Source organism: Drosophila novamexicana, unplaced genomic scaffold, assembly GCF_003285875.2.
Source record: "Drosophila novamexicana strain 15010-1031.04,08,12 unplaced genomic scaffold, DnovRS2.1 tig00004560-arrow-pilon, whole genome shotgun sequence".
In the NCBI taxonomy this organism is placed as follows: domain Eukaryota; kingdom Metazoa; phylum Arthropoda; class Insecta; order Diptera; family Drosophilidae; genus Drosophila; species Drosophila novamexicana.
Window position 1 is genome coordinate 2,689,410 of NW_020825054.1, and position 18,880 is coordinate 2,708,289.

General features: G+C 40.0%; 3 protein-coding genes across 5 annotated transcripts in view; 1 reads left to right on the plus strand and 2 right to left on the minus strand.

Annotated features, from left to right (window-relative positions):
- Positions 1-31: 31 nt before the first annotated feature.
- LOC115770946 lies at positions 32-5,547 on the plus strand. 2 transcript variants are annotated; one of them, XM_030716404.1, is made up of 6 exons: positions 32-300; positions 367-821; positions 886-960; positions 1,018-1,369; positions 1,450-4,702; positions 4,769-5,547. In XM_030716404.1, the coding sequence occupies exons 1-6, from the start codon at positions 180-182 to the stop codon at positions 4,977-4,979; spliced, it is 4,467 nt and encodes a 1,488-aa protein (XP_030572264.1). In that variant the 5' UTR covers positions 32-179; the 3' UTR covers positions 4,980-5,547. The 2 variants fall into 2 exon arrangements, with proteins under 2 accessions (XP_030572264.1, XP_030572265.1); XM_030716405.1 differs by having other exon boundaries at positions 889-960.
- Position 5,548: 1 nt separating this feature from the next.
- LOC115770883 (myogenesis-regulating glycosidase) lies at positions 5,549-7,571 on the minus strand. The gene is made up of 2 exons (XM_030716318.1): positions 5,810-7,571; positions 5,549-5,748 (listed from the first exon to the last, which is right to left on the minus strand). The coding sequence occupies exons 1-2, from the start codon at positions 7,569-7,571 to the stop codon at positions 5,549-5,551; spliced, it is 1,962 nt and encodes a 653-aa protein (XP_030572178.1).
- Positions 7,572-8,877: 1,306 nt separating this feature from the next.
- Positions 8,878-18,880, minus strand: part of LOC115770948 (furin-like protease 1) — a 188,260-nt gene continuing 178,257 nt past the window's right edge. For both annotated transcript variants that reach the window (XM_030716408.1, XM_030716409.1), the window contains exons 10-12: positions 16,220-16,386; positions 13,542-13,617; positions 8,878-9,879 (exon numbers count right to left, since the gene is read on the minus strand). In XM_030716408.1, coding sequence (XP_030572268.1) covers positions 9,101-9,879; positions 13,542-13,617; positions 16,220-16,386 — 1,022 coding nt within the window. In that variant the 3' untranslated portion in view covers positions 8,878-9,100. The remainder of the gene's footprint in view (positions 9,880-13,541; positions 13,618-16,219; positions 16,387-18,880) is intronic.

Consider the following 18,880-nt stretch of genomic DNA (forward strand, 5'->3'; position numbering starts at 1 on the left):
CTGTCGCACGATAAACAACAATTAGCCGAGGAAATATTCTATTTTAAATAAAATTATTGATCCGCAGCAAACACACAGATATAACTTAAATTCTAATCAAGCTGAGTGCAAAGTTACCGTATTTTTTTAGGTTTCAAATTATTTAGTTAGTTTGCAAGTGCTGCTAAAGTCGTCGTAAAATGGTCAAGTCAAACAAGCTGCCGCGTCCGTTGCCTGCCACGGATCGCAGCAGTGTCAGCGTCAGTGGCAGCGCCAACTACATGGAACACACCTACTGCGTGGTGCTGCATGTCGTAGAGGGTGAGTCCTTAATAAGGTTGTGAGAACGGGAATACATTATAACAGTTATTTACAATTCTGCCACAGCCATAAATTTTTATGGACGCGAGATAAGGGAAGGGGAACGGGAACAGATTATAATGAGTGCGGCCCTCAATACTGTGGACTTTGAAGTGGAGGGCACGCCTTCGGTCAATGCTGAAACAATTATATTCAATAGCAATTGCATTTGGGAATGCGATATGGCTGGCATTAAACGCATCAAGACGGACCATCGTCCCGTCAAGGTAACCTTCTTTGCCTGCAGCAACTCTGAGCGCAAGACAATTGGATCGCTGCTGCTGCCAGTGCGCGGCTTGCCAGTCCTGGGCACGGGTGGCAATAACAGTCCGCTGCAGTTGAAAATGTTCTGGCACAAGCTGATGTGTATTAGTAATGAGTTTCGCTCTCATAAACCCGAAGTGCTGCTTATGCTGGCCATAATCAAAAAATCGCTGCTGCATACTAAGGACTTCAAGCATCTGACGGCGTTTAATAGTTCTGTAAGTTAAGCGATACAATATGAAATATATATGTTAATTCAATTGGTTTGTCAATTTGTCCCAGCAGGAGAAAGAAAGCCGCACGCCGCCGCTGCAGTCGCCCGGCCATTCGATCACCGCCAACATGTTGCAGTCGCAGGTGAAATATTTGATATTTAGAGACATACAACATACTGAATCCTGTTCTTGTTTTCAGGCCAATGTTTATGTGCAGTCGCTGGTACAGTTGGGTTTGCTACAGGTAGGCAATGATCCACTGGTCGATTGTGACATCATCGAGGTAGTGCTGCAATTCAAGCAGCTTAAAAATCTCAACAAATTTGTCAAATCACTGTATCAGGAGAAGGATGCCGTAGAAACCGTGTTGTTAATGTTCGACTTTGTAGGAAATGTCACGAATATTGAACTTAAGCTAAACAATACCGATGCCTATACGCTAAACGACGTCTTGGGCTTGCGATTTAAGTCCTCGTTGCGTAGCATACGGCTATATTTCCAGCGCATATTCTATTTGCCCATCAATATGTACATAAACGGAACTTCAATAGGTAAGTTTAAGACACATACCCAATTCCAATTAATTAATTTTATTATTATCATTAAAATTATTGTTATTATTATATTTCAGCCAACTATCGCATGGACTTTGGTAAACTTCTGCCACCAGATAATTTTTTTGCAAACAAACGTAAATATGTGCAAAGCGGTTCTTTTGCTTTTGAGCGTTTTGGACGCATGGGCAGTGCGCGCGAGCTTAAACCAATCATGGACTACACCTTTACAGTGGACATACAGGAGGTGTATTGGCGCCAGCAAGAGAAGGAGCCGGAACCGCAGCTGAAGCAGCAGCAGCTGCATGAGGAACAGCTGGATTTGCAATCGGTGGGCAGTAAAGCTGTTATACGGGAAGTTCCCAAGGATCGGGCTCATGACAGCGTGGTGGATTGGAACCCCAAGTCTGAAAAACAATCTACATCTGCCAACTGCTCACTAGATAGTTTGAATGTTGGTGCTGAGCTTTCGGCCTCGGATGAACGGGACACCGCCTCTGAATCGCCTCTGAGTGATGCGCCCGACTCAGATACGCTCGCAACTGTGCACACATCCCAAACACGTCGCAGGAAGTTCACCAGGCTCCTAGTAAACAACCCAGAACATGAAGAGGAAGAAGGGAAAGACCATCAATATACCTCGAAGGTAGTCACTAGAAAGTTGTCCACAAGATTTGAACTTGAGGATGAACAGCAGCCGGAGGATGATTTAATGGATTTACCTGATGATATTGGCTCCGATTCTGAGCTTTATGCGTGTTACAGCAAAGCAAGTTTAACAAAAGTAGAGGACTGTTTGCCGGTGCGTTCAGAGAAGGCAAGGGAATTTAGAATACATAACCCCAGTAATTCAGCTGATCTTTGCTTAGAGGAACAGCAATCTAAAACGATAATAAGTGAAAAGAATCGGAATCCTAAAGAAATTGATTCGCAAAGGAGTTTTCAGGAGCCCATACAGCCTATGGACATAAGGACTACCAGGTTCTTGCAGGAAGAAATGCAGCTCAGACAGAATATGGCTGAACGGGTCGGAAGAAAACCCATTATTGGTGACGTTGATCAGCCTGACGTTAATGACAGAATTATCGATGATTCATGGGTTGAACTGGAACAAGAAAATAATAAATGTTCACCACAAACGACAAAGGAAGGTCGTCCTAGACGGACAGTCAAATCTAAGCCGGTGAAAGACGATAAAGTTCCATTAGAAACAAAAACTACGCAAAGTATACGAAAATCTCGATTGCGCGCAGTGTCTGCCGAGGCTAATGAAATGGAAACTAGCTGTCCAGATGCCACATTAATTAATCTTAAAGAAGATCGGATTAAGACAACCATCAAAAAACTTTCAGCGGATGGTCATACAGGACTTCAACCAAAAGTCATACGCAAAAAGAAGATTGTCTCAAAAACGGAAGAGTTTGAGTTATTGGAAAACAACGAGCTGTCAAATACCAATCCACGTAAACCAGCGAAGCCAGCTAATGAAAATAAATATATGGTTTCACAGGGTAGTCTAGATGCAGTTGAGCCTGACATAGACAATGCAAGTCAGAAAATGAAACGTGTTTCCCGAGATGGACTTGGCAAAAAGCCAATAAAAAAACTTGTCGCTCAGTCATTAGATATGGATACACCAACGGAAACTGATGAACTGGAAGAATTCCTTCAAAAACAAAGTGCCCGAAAGAATAAATCAAAACAAAGCATCCAAGCGCAAATTAAAACTTATGAGACAGTTTTAATCAAGAAAACATCAAAAACAAAGAAGTCTCCAATGTCAAAAACTGATCTTTCTCTAAGCGCTCGATGGGTGGAGGTGAGCAAGGAGCAGACAAAAGCCTTGGAGGAAACTGAGCAGTATATCGAGGCCACTTGCAAAGCGGAGCTGGATGAAACTTCTTTTGAAGAACAACACTCAGAGGGCCACAAGAAGTCTACAACTAAGAATCTTGAGCGATTGTCCCGCACACTTCACAAAAAAAATACTGAATATAGCGATGTAAATGAATGCTCGGAAATGGATCCAAGTATTGAAAGTTCCATAATAGAGGAACCCTTTAAACAGCCAAAGCTTGAGCGCAAAGTATTAAAGAAGAAGGGGTCTGCTGATCTCCGAAAAGATCAGGACTTAATGGATGCTCAAATGCAATCGGAAATGGAAACAAGTGCTAATAATTCCACAATTGAGGAACCCCTTAAGCAGAAGACATCTGTCGAGCAAGAAAAGAATCAGTCGAGGCCCAACACAAGCAGATTACAAAAACTGGTTCTGCAAGGAACGGAAAATATGGCATCAGAAATGGAATCTGTGGAGCCTGAGAAAGCCAATTTAATACGTAAGCATGACAGAAAATCCAAGCGAGTTGTTAAGCAAACATCATTGCAAAAGTATTTGGATGCGGAGGAAGCATCTCTAGTGGGACTGCCTCAGGGTACGGGCGACAAGGTTGAGCAGCCTATCAAGAAGCGTACGATCAAGGCAACACCGATCGCGCCAGCAGAGGTAGAGTCTAGTGAATTGGAGCCAATAGAAAGAAACAAACCTATTAAGCAGAGAACAACTAAAGCGTCTGCAGCTTCCAGCTTGGAGCATGATCTTATAAATAAACTCTGTGACGTTAAGAAAACTTTCGGATCCCAGTTGGAAGCCGACGCAAAGGTCTCTCGCTTGGAAGTGACAGTTCACATGTATGATCAAACGAAAATCGCAGCAGTTGAGGCAGCAAAAGCAAGCGCCACTTGTGTTAATCAGAGCGTCAACACGGATATCACCAATATGGATGAGAGCATCAAGCAAATTCTGGCGGCCGGCAAGCAACTGCAGGATGAAATGCAGCGCAAGGCGCTGGAATATATGGACAATCTTGGCCAGCGACGTTCTGACCCAGATGTATCTCAGCAGCCGGTGGACAACCAGGCCCACAATAGCCTCAACGAAGAGTCCAACGGCTGTACAAAATACGAGTCCAAATTTTATGAGCTGAAGCAGCACATACTCGTGCTAGAGCAGCATTTGCGTAAATTTGAAAGCCGCACACAGGAAATGCAACAGATGAACTTCTCGTTGGCTCAGGAGAAGATAAAGCTAAAGGAACGCATCGCACTTATGGAGCAACAAATAGCCCAGCTGTGCCAACAGGGCGCCAGTGGCAACGAGCTACAGCAGGTGCTTAGCGAGATGCGCATACAAAACGTGCGCTACATGGACATGTCCAAGGCTAAGGATCGCTACAAGAAGCAATGGCGGCGCAGTGCCAAGCGCGTGCACGCCCTTAAGCTAGCCATGTATGAGAAGAGAGTGGAGCACGAAAAGAACATGCCAGCCAAGTGAGTTAGCTGCCCTTCTGCTCGATATATACTCCCATCCTTATTGTACTTCTGCATCCATTTCAGCGTGCTTAATTTAAAAAATATTCTCACTCAGGACGCCGAGGAGTTTGAGCGTGAGTATGGTCGTTTTCGTAGGTCTGGAACAGCGCTCAGCTTTTCTGCTTCCGGTGACTCGTCTGAGCCCTTGCTTAAGGAGTATCTGCGTGCTCTTTCCAGCCAAACAGTGCAACAGCACAAGCCGCCAAATCACGTGGACAGTACTCGAATGCATTAGCCCTGATTTCATTTGACGAAATTATCTGTGATTTATGGTTATTTTATTTTATGATTGTAGGTTAATTTATATTTTGCGTTACTTCTTCGGTTCGTGATTAAAATTTCTGTTTTATTTCAACAAAACTACGCCTTAGTAAATAGATATGGTCTAATCCTTCGTGAAGAATGCATTGAGTATCGAATAATCCTAGCTCAAGTTACTATATCTAAGGTGAACTAATATCCTTGCTAAAGTAAGATTTATATGATTTAGTTTAAGTGAAAAGGTCTTACGAGATTAATTTGATCTTTTTATTATGGTCCTGACAAAAACATAACAAAAAGCTGGAATGTTACCACTGCATTAAAAATAATTGTAAATATTTAGATTTTACATAATTATTCACCACAAAGCTGTTCAACTGTTATTAAGAATTTGATATCTTGTTGACAATGGCAAAACCTTGGATACTTTTTTTTATTCAGGTTTTACCGCTTGTCAATTAGCAGGAAATAAAACGTAATAAAATATTATTTTGAGTTTAATTCTTTATGAAAATGTATTTTAATTAATATTAAGAACCGTAACTACTCCAACTGAAAGCCCACACGCACAAAATGAGGTAACGTGTCCAGCGGTGCAGAGTATTCCATGAGCCACACGGGTCCCTTGTAGACATCCTGAGTGTTTCCATCTGTCCACTCGCCCTCGGGCAGATAAATGTCACGAATTGTTGCGTTTTCCATAATGACCGGAGCCGCAATAATGTCATCGCCCAACAAAAACTCTAGAGAAAGGAGCAAGGATAAATATAAAAGATATCGTTAGTATTAAAAAAGTCAATCTACCATCGTAAATGCTCTGAGCAACTGCATCATCCGGCGCAATCCACCAGAGTGGCGCATTGACTGGTTCACCGGTTTCAGTGGCACGCTTGAAGAGCTTCATGATGTAGGGCGTGTAATCCGAATGTAACTTGGTGAAGGTCTTGCTAATCTCAATCGTCTCTTGATCAAAATTCCAGGGCACAAAAGAGAACTGCAGGCTGGGCATGAACACATTGGCCTGCAGCCAGCGAATGAAGAGCTCCTTTGTGGGCGGTTTCTCGTTGTAGCCATTGCCGCCAATCATGTCCGGCAGCACAAACGGATAACCATTCAGATTCATTTGCAGCAGCGATGTGATCAGCGTGACCAGGCCATTGTTCCAGCCCCACTCTGAATCCTTGTCGACAATGCGCACAAATATAGGCAAGTCTTGAGTATTTTGGCCGGAGCGCACCTCAACCATATCTCCAAATGCGGCCACAGTGCGCACATAATCGGTGGTGATCTGCAGAGGCGTTTGATTGGAGTCACCCTGCAGCACCGGATCCGTGGGTATCCAGCTGGACTCGCCGGCATCGAACTTAAAGCTATCAATGCCATCCTCCGTCTGTAGGCGCTTTACGCGTGTGCTAAACCACTCTTGTACCGCGGTTTTGGTGAAGTCGAGATATGCGGCATCCTTGGGCTGACTGTTCCACCACTGGGTGTCGGCGCTGCCGGCATGATCGAGCACCAGATAGCCCTGCTCCTTGGCCGTCTCGTAGATAGCCGTGCAGTTGTTGTTGATGAACGGATGTATCCACAGGGTTACCCGGAAGCCCAGCGCCTTGAGGTCGTCCGTCAGCTTCTTGGCATCTGGAAACTTGTTCTTGCGGAATGTCAGCGCACCATAGCAATCCTCCCAGTCGTCGTCAATTTCCAGTTGACTGTTCTCAAAGCCATTGTCAAGGATTTGCTGTGCAAAGTCGCGCACCACTTCGTCCGTTACCTCCGCCTTGTATAGCGCCCAGGTTGACCACACCGGATGCTGCACCATACGCTCATCGGGATGACCAGTGGGCATGCCTAGCAGCGTTTTCACCGCATACATATGCGCCACCTTCGCATCCTTGGCGAAGCCCAGCTGATAGCTAAACTTGGACGAGGAAAGGCGCGTGTCGTAGGGCAGGGCACTAAGCGCGCTGATGCACAACTGGTCCTCCAGTCCGGCTGCATTCTGATCTATGAAAAGTGGCGTCGTGTTATCTACGTACAGGAAGAAGCCCTCGCTGTTGAACCAGTAGCGCTCCGCCACGCCCATATTGCCCAGTTCCTTGGGTACATAGGAGAAGTTGCTATACTGCTGGCGCTCGACGGGCCAGTAGTGTTGCTTCTGCTCGGAGCCGCCAAACCAATGGACGCGTCCCGTATTGAGCTTCAGGCAATCCCTCGGTTGAGTGCCCTTTAGCACCTGGTCGCGAGCCACACGTACATGGGTCACGCCACCGGTGGATTGAACTAGGCTAAATTCAATGCTACTGCTGCCATCGCTCAGCTTGTAGCTGCCGGTGGATGTCGCCTCCAGATTGCTGCTGCTCACAAAGTTATCCAAGGTGACCGTCTGCAGCGTTTTGCTTCCCTTCATCAGCTCATACTGCAGCTTGGTACCGCGCCGCAATCTCACATAAATGTCGCTGTTAGCAAACTTGAACCGCTGTTCGATGGTCTGGCAGCCGTGACCAGCACTGACCCACAGGCTGCAGGCAGCCAGAATAAGCGCAGCACTTGCGTAGCTGAGCTGCATTTTAGTATAACTGTTGCATGAGCTGCCCAGCGTTGCACTTAAATAGCTCCGGCCCGGTATGCTTTTTGCCAAGTAACGTGCTTTGCGCAAATACAAAAGCCGCGCAAATAAAGCCCTCGACCAGTGTCCATAATTTTCACCGCTGAAGATGCACTCCAGGCGGTAGCTGATAAGCGGCTATCAGCTATCAGCTAGTGCTCTTCTCCAAGCTCATGAGCAATACCCTTTATATACGATCATTAGTCACTTGATTCGGTGTGTTGAAATGCCACTGAGAGACGAACAAATTATCATTAATGATACTTATAAAATATTCGTAATTGTAATTGTAACATTATTTCCCTTTTCAATTGGCGTGTTATTTGCTTTTACATACATATTAACTACTCAACTAGCTAACAATTATCAGTACTACGGAAGAGCCTCAATCTATACATACACATCTTATCAAAACAGCGTGAATCATATAAATATACAAAGTATTAAGATCTTAAACGACAAGTTAGTAAGGACATTTCATTCCGAATACAGTTGGCTGTGAACAATTTATCGATTAAATCCGCTCCCGAGTCAAAAAACATATATTCTCCCTTATGAGTAGGTTATTAGAAAGCGTTAAAGCTGTGCTGTGCTAATATTACTCATTTACTCAGTTTCCAGTCTCTAGTCTAAAAGCTTGGTTTTTTTTTTTACAAAATCTCAAAGAAATTATTGACTTTGCCAGAGATTTTGTTTCCTACTCGAAAGAGCTGGCAAACATAACACTCAGCTGAGCGCGCAGTTCAGCACTTAACTAAAATCTAAACTTTGCTTTACTCTACCAAACGTAACAAGTCAATAAGCGGCCGCTCTTGAGATTAGCTTAGCTATTACTCGGAGCAGTACTCACTCAACTCAGCTGAAAGAGCGAGAAAATTAAATGTGAAATGTACATATTTTTCTGCCAAATCGAACAGCATAAGAAACAAGTTGGAGTTGTGTAGTCGAGATGGCAAACTAAGAGAAAACTCGCATCTAATCCGATTAGGGAATACCCTCTATCCAGTACTTAGACTCTCTCCTATTATTCATACATACACACAATATACTCTCAAACTCCTCAAGCATAAGCATTTAAGCTGCAATATGTTTCCTCGAATGACGTCGGAAATTTTTCGAATTTTAAAACAAGTTCTAGGCCGAGAAATGGCATTCAAATGCGCAGCCCATTTGTTTGTCTCAAATTTTGGAGCTATGATGTGGCCACTTAAAAAGTAAAATATTCTTGACCTGCGCGAGGTATGATAATGCAAATAATGGGAATATATTTTATTTGATTAAAACTAGGATAATACATTTTGGAAAATCAATTGCAAATAATTTGAATAATTTAAATGCGTGTTATAAATAAATCGCAGCAGTTGGTTTGAATGTCGAAATGTTGATTTTTCTTTTAATGTTAGCATTAGGAAAGTGGATTTTCGGTTCGCGATTAACCCGTTTCATGAGTTATGTAAATGCACCTTTTAATTAAGAAGGATGCTGGCTGGTTACTCGGGCATCAGCTGGGCATGCAACTCGTCCTGCAGCGCTGCGCCGAGCGACTCTCTGGGCAGTTGATTTGGCTGCAGCTCATCGTGATATTCGAGCACATCACTCGGATAATGTAGACGCGCCTTGAATACTTCCACTTCCTGCTCCTCATCGCTATCGTCTTCGGCAATAAGCGCGACGCGCGTATAAGCCTCTGCCTTGGCCGCACGACGATTGTATACCATACCACCAGCCACGCCGACGCCCACTAGAGATACAACCACGGCAATCACTAGCAGCGCTGTGCTCCAGTTCATGTACTGAATCTTGGCATCTGATGCTAGCTGTGCATTTGCGGGATTAGACACATCCACCACGGTGCTCCGCACCACATAGGCATAGCAGTAGGTCTCATTGGTCTGGAGCAGCTTGCGCAGCTGGTTGCCCGGATAGCAGGTGCTGCACTGGGATGCATTGGGGCCATAGCAGCGCAGGCAGCTTTTGTCGCAGCTTGAGCAAATACGACTTTGACGCGGTGTCAGCAACAAGGTGTTGGTGCTGGACTCGCTGCTCCGACGTCGACGTTCCGCCGCCAGCAGTGGATCGTCCTGGTTGATGGAGCTTTTGCCAGTGCTGGGTAAATCGTTGCCATCCGGCGTAGAGATAGCTGCAGCGGCGTCTATCTCGCTCAACGTCACGGCTTCATCCAGCTCATCTGAATTAAGCTTAGCGAAGGTGTGCTGGGGGCACTCGTCGTAGCAGAGATCCATGTAGAAGTAGCTGGGCTCCTGGCAGTCTGGGAAGAATCGATGAAAAAATTAATTCACGTATACCAAAAGAAAGAACAAGCAGAAACTAGTTACAACTAACCAAGGTGATAGACCATTTACCTCCGAAATAGTGTTGATAAATGGAGAAAAGAAAGTGGAAAGCATGAATTTGCTGTTTAGTTAATAGAATAATAAGAGAGTTGAAGCTCGAATGTAAAAGTATAATATGTACAAGACAAGGGCAACAAAAGAGTTTAATTTAAAATGTATTCTTTTTACTTTTTAATTCTTGTAATTAACATTTTCAAGCAATAGTCAAGTCTCAACTGAAACTTTTCCATTAACAACAAACAATGTAAAAATACATATTTAAAGCAAGCGCAGTAGTCCAAAAAACATGCTCAAATAAAGTGGAAAATAAGTTGGGTGGATGTGAGTGTCTGCCGTACCAAAACCAGTGTTGGAATGTAAACAAGGCATAACGATGAGAAGTGAGAGGTGTGCATTTAAATATTATGTTAAATAATAGAGTTTACGATATTAACAAGTAGAAACACCAATTAAAATGTTAATAATCATACAGTAGAAGAATAATATTTTTTTTTTTTGGTTGAACGCTAGGTACATAGGTTAAAAACACAAAATTACGCAACACTACAGTGTACTAAGAAAGTTTCAAAATTTGATTTTTGTTGCCAAACTCACCTTGCTTTTAGCTACACGAGAAGGGGAGGGTTCAATTAATAAAATGTCTAAACTGTTTTTGGACCACATTTTACTTGCTGCGCAGTAAGAAAATCTTTGTTGTTGCAAAAAATGTTTCAGTATTTTTTAAGGTAAATATTTTGTGTTGAATACTTTTTTAATGCGTTTATTTATTACACAGATAGTTATATAGATATATATATATATATGTATATATATATATACACAAAACATACATAAAAAATGGTTGATTCTTTATAGCGGCCATCAAATCTCATTTACAATTATACTTAAGTTTTTTGTTGTTCTTAAATCCATTGTTTTTATACATTTAAAGTGTAATTTTCGCACAAATGAATTATTTTGCTCCGAATTTGCAGTTGTTATTGGTTTAAATTTAATTTTAATAGCTACCCCAGGCCCTAGTACCATATTTTATTTATTTTATATATATTGTTTTCTTTTCTTTAATACTTATTTATTTAGTATTATCTTAAAATTAATTTGGCTTTTTATTTTACTTTTATTTTGAAATTTTTTGAAAAAAGTTTAAGCATAAGTACCGCAGCCAGCACTGAGTTAATTAAATGAATTAAACAAACCTCATACGTGGACAAATTTAGAAAAACTTATGAAACACTGATTTTTGTTTTTTTAAACTTTGTTAGTCCTTTGCTTAAGTTATATTTTTTGCTGCTAGGTTATATGCTTGAAGATTTTTAGTTTGCCGCAATTAAGCATAGAAAATGGCTAAGCTATAATTTATAATTATTATTATTTTATATTTCATGTCAGTTTGCTAAGTACAACAACAACAAACAAGTCAAACGAAAAGAAACATTTCTAATCAAATTAATATTTATATATTTTTAAGTTATTTATTGTGCATTTACGATATGATTATTCATTTAAAAACCAGCAACAAATATTTAGGTCGCATTTAAAGTAAAATAAAGTTTGTACCAAGTGAAAAGGAAAAACAAATTATATAAAATGATATGTGACACATTTGAGTCATTTAAAATTGTTTGTGCGTTGTATTTGTTGTTGCTTATTATAATAATGAGAGAGAATTAGAAATAATTATTGCACTTGTGTTGCGTTTTGATTTTGTTTTGATTGGTTTTTTGTTTTTTTGTTTTTTTTTTTAACTACAAATTGGAGATGAGAGCGCTTGTCACGAAAATGGTAAACATATAATATTTAAGAAATTCCTCTTCATGAGCGAAAAGGTCATGCGAGCTGTGTCACGCGCCCATCTCTAGAATCAATTAAAGTAATTGTTTATGTGTTGGCAAAAATGAAGAACAACAAATATTGTAACAAAGATATGTGAGAGTGTTCTAAGACGATTCGATTTTGCTCTGATATGGAAATCAATTAACTTTATTTCTTTTACAGTTTTATAGTATAGCTTTTGTTTTTTTTTTTAATGCTTTTTATAATGTTGCGCACAAGCATAATGACTAGAAGTTTGTTGCTTACTTCTGGCATTTCTTAAGCTTTTGTTTTTGTGCGCGATGATGATGATTTCTGTTATTTGCGTAAGTTTATATAATTCATTTATCAGTTCCTATGCTCACTAGAAAATAACCTAATTTTTGTTCAATTGGTTTTTATTTTGTTATATTGCAACTTTGTTGAAAACTGCAGGAACTTTTTCTATATAAATTGTTTTATTAATTATTTATTATTGGTTGCTTGCCTACTTTAATACTATACGTAGTCGTACCCTACACCCTAGTATTTCGTTTTCGTTTACTTTTAATTGTTTAGTGAATTTTTTTTTTATGTTTTTTAATTTTCTTAGTTACAATTTTAATACAAAAATTTGTTTGCTTTGCTTTGACGCCTTAACACTAACATTTTATGCAATTTCTTTTAAAATACGAATTGAATTTTCCATTGAATTTTCATTGTTAGTTTTTTAGTTTACGCATCATTTCATTAGGATTTACGTTTAAATTTTAGAAACAGTCTTTTACTATGAACTCAAGCTGTTGTAATAAACCATTTTTTGTAGGGCGCTGCACAGAAAATTATGACGATAAAAAATATAATTAAAATAATTAAAAGCAGTCAGTTCTGCCTAAACTGTAGCTATTTGGCTGGCCTGGCAATATCTGAAATGCATATATACATAAGTAGACATGTACAAAGCACAAAAGCTTAAGAGTCACTGAAGAGAAAAGTGCTCAGTCAGCAGAGCATTTGGACGTGGCCAATGCATTCAAAACTGTCAAGGCCAAGGCGCAATGCATGCAAAACTGGTTAATCTGACTTTGGCACAGGGAAATTGAAAACCCTCATACTAAATGCAAAAAAAAAAAAAAACAAATTAAAATATTTCTAAATTAAAGCAAAAGAAAAACCAACGAAAACAATGAACAAATTTAACTAAACTTATAAAAATATTTAAAATAGATTTTGACTAAATGTACATATATAACACACATTATTTTTGTTGTTATTTGTGCGAGCCGAAATGAAACAACCTTTGTTTTGTCTAACATTTTTTTTTGTGTGTATGTCTCTGTGTGTATAACTACGCTTATATTCAAATTTAACTACAAAAAGTATTAGTATATTTATTTTTTGGACTTGCAGAGTTTTATTTTTATGTTTGTTTTCAGTTTTCTACGCTTATTTATCATGTTTGTTTTTGTTGCTTACTTTGCTATTGTTCAATTGATTTTTTGCCAGCTTTGAAAATGCTTAAATTAAGCACAAAATGCTCTTGTTAATGTTTGTTTTTTGATCAAACTTTAAATTGGAATTGAAGTTTGTTCACATCTTTGTTTTTGTTTTGTTTTTTTGTTTTTTACAGTTGTTTATGTTGTTGTCAGCTTTGCAAAATAGTTTTTCGTGAATTATCTAATGCTTTTGTTGCTGTTGCCATTGATGTGGTTTTTGTTGATGGCAATGGCTTGTTTAAAGTTTAGATAGAAGATTTGTGTTATGAGTAGAAAGATTATGGACAAACCTAAACATTTCTGGTCGCTCCACTTGAGGCAGGCGGCTGCATTGCTGCGATCCTGAGTCATTCCCACTTCGCCCACCTGCAAGTACACATTAAACGAAATGCAAAAAAATTAAATCGATTAGAGATTCATGTATTCAATCATTAAAATACGGTTCACTTAACGTATGAGTAACATTTTTCATGGCCAAACTAAAAAAAACGAGCAGTGTATGTGACAGTCATGTGTCTATTAGACCAGAATATCAGAAATGATTGTTTGCTTTATAAATAATCATTAATACATTCAAAAATAATCTATTAAATATACAAATATTGTTGTTTATTATGTAAGGAACATTAAATTTATATCGCGCAAATTAAATTACAATTAACAGAGCACAAAATAGCACAAATATAAATTAAAATTTCATTTAAAAAAATAAAACACAAAAGAAAAATATCAAGCTCTTTTATTATTCTGGGATCGTGTATAAAAGTGCTGTAAAAGTAATAAAGTATTTTAACCATCATTTTTTTTTTTTTAAGTTTTTAAAAGTAGAAAAAATAAATTTTCAAATAGTCAACAAAAAGAGAATAGAAGAATAGAATAGAGCATAAACAATGATAAACCTATCCACGCCCTGAATAACCTGACCTCACATGCATTTTTTTGTTGTACCAAAAATATGTCCCCAATTTCAAGAAAATACTTTAAGTATTTCTTTAGTTAACAGCTAACGGTTTAGGCATTTGAATTATTTTAATTTCTCTATGTCAAATTTACAAGCTGTTCTGCTACTTGCTTTTGTCGGCTTGTCTGGTTTCCGCTGCGGTTCATTGCATGTTGCCGCTTTGTCTGGCGTTTCAGTTCTAAGTACTTGAGTATGTATGGATAAAAGGAGTGTATGTATATGTGTGTGTTTATTTATTGCAGCCCTAACCAAAAAATGTCTGACTAAATGTGTCTGTCTCTTTCTGCCAATGTGCTCTCTCTGTCCCTATCTTCGAGTCTAACAGAACCTTCACATGCGATGAGGTCGCGTGTTGGCAGCGGAAAAAAATGTTAGTTATGCAAAAAGTTTGCTGCCAACATATAAAGCCAAAGGTCAGTGCACTTTTAGTTTATTACAGCACGCACAAATACACACACAGACACACATGTACACATGGTTTCACATTCAACGTGCCAAAAGTGGAGAAAAAATAATTTTATGTAGCTTTAAAGCTACAAAAGAAGCTAAAAGGTTAAGGGACTGTCCATTTCAGGCAAAAGACACATTTTTTGTGCCTATGCCAAGTGTACTTTAAAAGCAAGAAATGAGTAGAAAGTACAAATTTCTACAGCTGCAGCAGCGGTGACTCTCAAACTGTGTATGCAAAATGTATATGAGTGCATTTAATGCTGCACCACTGCAGCTGACAGTAGCAAAATAAAAAAAAATCACGTAGCCGCCCGGTGGTGCCAGCAAGAACTTGGCACATTGCCCGTTGGCCAGAACAAGATGCATGCGATGCGATGTGTATGTGTGTGTGTGTGTGTGAATTGAATTCGGCTTGCCAGCAAAAACTAGAAATTGAGCATTTTCGTATGCTAAATAGTGGAAAATTTATGAGCAGCTTGTGCGTTTAAGCAGCGCAAATAGTTAGTGCAGATAAAAGAAAAACTCAAGGAAATTTTCAACAGCAAATGCAAGAGGAAAAGGACAAAGCATGCCAAACACAAACTCAAATTGTAAATCTACCTACACACAGCAAAACAGTTTGCAAAGCGTTGCCAAAAAGCCCCAAAGCCTGCATGTCGCTAGTCAGACTAGTTAGGAGGACTATATATATATGTATAGTATATAACAAATATCATTGGCGTTGTCTGTTATTTCGATACTCAAGCCAGCCACATGCAAGCACGCGACGCTGTGCCGCTATTTTGATGTAGACCCAGTCGGAAACGGACACTATTAATATCCTCGTCCTCTGTCTCAACCTCGTTCTCTGGCAAGCCGCTTGCGAAGCACTGCAAAACCAAAAATAAAAGAAAAAACCAAAAAAAAAAAAAAAAACAAAAACAGAAAGCAAAAACAACAGAAAAAGTGAACATACTAAGTATTATCTAGTGTATAAAATCATAAAGCGAAATCAGTCAAATGATGGGAATGTTTTGTTGTTACTTATGGCAGGAGAGACAGGGAGATAGGGAACTGATTATAGCTGCGTTGTTCTCTTAGCTTGTCACTGTCTTTGTTTCTCGTTTAGTCTTTTTGAAGCTTTTTAAATATTTCTCATAACGCTTCTTCCGTTTTATTTTTTTCAAGTTTCCCTGTTGCTAAGCCTTACGTTATTTTTCTCACCACGCTTGCTCTATCCCTCTTAAATGCTTTACGCTGCGCAAATCTTCATGCGTCGCACCAGGCGTCTTTCTCTTTACTTCTCACTATGGTTCTCTTTTACGATTTCAACTCCGCTTCTTTCAGTACATTTCGCTTCACTATTCGCTGCACTTTTCACTTTGCTTCTCGCTACTCTCCTGACTATTTTTGCTCAACAAAACGCTGCTCGTTTAGGTTTTTGCTTCTTTTTCCAATTAAAGAGTTGCATATACATATTTGGTAGTCAAAGCAAAAATTGCTATTCACAGCCCTTGGTGTATGTACGCGTATTTTGTTAATGTAATTTAAATGCAATTGTGTGGCAATCGAACTCACCTGTTGCATATTGCGCCATTGTCCGCTGGCATCGTGCTCGATATCGTTGTGTGCCATATCGTTGCCAAACACGTTGAATTGGCTCTGCTGGTTCTCGTGGGGCTGGTCATCGGGCTGGGAGGGCACCTCGGTGCCATAGAGAATCATATCCCATTGTGTGATTTGCGCTGCAAGGCAACGAAATGAGATTAGACAAGACTGCGAATGTTTTGAATCAGAAATAAAAATAAACAAAAAAAAATAAACAAAAATAAGGCCAAACAACGGAAAATGTGAACATATGATTTATGGAATAACAAACGGGGCGTATGAAGGGCCAATAAATCTGTCAAAAAATAAAACAAATGATGTGCCAAAAGCTAAACACAATTTCTAGTTGAGGCCATATGAAAAATGTGCTGCATACATTTTTGAATGTTGACAACCGAGAATAATAACAACACTTGCACTTTGCAGTTAACTTAAAACTACTTTGATGGATGTAACGCGTTCAGTGGTTGTTAAACTATAAGCAACATCAAAACTAAAACAAATTTAGAGGCCAGTGTGGATTGCAGTTGCTATTACTAACTATAATAAGTAACATATGGTGGTCAGAGGTGGTCAGAGGTTCACTAGGTTACATAAAGTTAAATTCTTCTTGAGCTAAAGGTTTGAATATACATAACAGTATGGCAACGCCATGTAAATACCAGCAGACAATTTGATTGTTTAATACAACCTCGAGTTACTTTTGTATTAATATTTATATTCACATTGCATGCTTAACACGAATATAAACTGCAAGCTAACTATAAAGATCATCTTAGTCAAAGGTAATATTAAATAGAGATTGGCGATGTTTCTTTCGCAATAAGTATCAGTTGCTGAGCTCTATCTCTATCTATCTCTATGAACTGAATGCTAAATGCTTAACATAAAGATTATCTACAATCTAACTGAACCTTACACAACGTAAAATAAAATTAAAATGTAAGTATTTTCTTTCGCTTTAAGTATGCTGTACATGTACATATGAAATGTATAGTTGTTGTATATCTTAAATATTTAATTTAATTTATATATTAAATATTTAACATAAAGAAAAATTGCAAGATAACTGTAGAGAGCACCTTACACATGCAGGAAAGTTTGACTAGGTTTCTCTCGCCCTAAGTATAAGTTGTTAAGGTCTATTATTTGAAAGGATTGATTAAATTGTATGTTAACAATTGAACATGATGAAAAACAGTGGGATAAATAAAACTACAACTAAATAAAAATTGAAAAGCAGTCTCGTCTTAAATGCCAGCTACTGAGGTTTATAAATGTTCTATAATAAATTTAAGGTGCAATTTTGGCCACAATTTGTTTTAGTGCGTAAGCAGTGGTTTTTTTTATATTCAGGATACCATTTGCTGCGCTGCTTTTGCCAAAACTGCTCGGTGCGAGCTGCAATATCCCCTCCTCAGAATCATCATCTTCATCATTGGCGCTCATATCATCATCGCCATTCTGGGGGGCCAGGACACCGGCGGCGGCCATTAGAAGCTGCTGCTTCTTTAATATGCGCTGATCAGGCAAAAAGCTGCTGCCACCCGCGGGCAAAATGGGCTGTGATGGGGGCGGCGGAGCGGATGGTGATTTTTTGGTATTGCCAGGCTTGCTGCTGCCAGTAGCACCACCTGTTGTGGGTCTAAACAGCTCCACCTCAAATTGTTTGCCCTGTTTGCGCGGGGATTGTTGCTTTTGCTGCTGTTGCTGCTGCATACCAGGCTTCGATTTTGATAGGCTGCTGCTCTCGTAAGGCTCCAGTTCGGGAAAAATAGCCTGAATCTTGTCGTAGTGCTCGAAAAGCTTGGGTATGCGCGAGTCGGGGCTGCTGTCCTTCACCTGCTTGGCTGCCTTTACGGGTAGGCGTGGTGCAGTGGAGCTGTTGCTGCCGCGATTGTTATTGTTGTTGTTGTTGTTGTTGTTGTTGCTGGTGGTGATTTCGCCTATGACTTTGCGCGTTTTTTCTTCATAATACTTTTCGCTGGAGCTGGCTTTGGGGCGTTGCGTTTGCAGTCCATTGGCCTGCCCCTTGGATTTGCCACCGCCACCTCCTCCTCCACCGTGCTGCTGCGATATTCGATAGTATTTATTCTTGTTGCTGCCTTGGTTGCCGATGTTGCTGCTGCTGCTGTTCTGTGCGGCTTGCTCCTTTTTGTTGGTCTTGCCATTGCCATTCTTTTCGCCCGCCTTGTTGGCTTTATTGGCTTTGTTGTTGCCTTTGTTATTACCCTTGTTGTTGTTGTTGTTGCTGTTGTTGTTGTTGGTCTTACCCAATATAACACCATATGTAGCGGAGATTTGTTGATAGCCCTGCTTCGCTGGTGGCGCCGGCGGCAGCGGCAGCAAAGGATTGCTGGTCACCAAATTGGATTTATTGGGCGGCAACTTACTCAGCGGCAGTTTGGCGCCACCTGCCGGTGCTTGGGCGAAGTTATTGGGCGATATGCGTGGATATTGCGGGGAATAGATCTGATGCAAATTACTGGTCGTGCTGCTGGTGGCACTCGAATTTGGCGTGGTCGCCTGCTCGGCGCTGCTAGCACGTGCCACCGAAATAGGATCATTGGGATCGATGGTCAGCGTGGTACCATAGAATATCAACGACCATTCGCGCAATAGGGCGTGGCC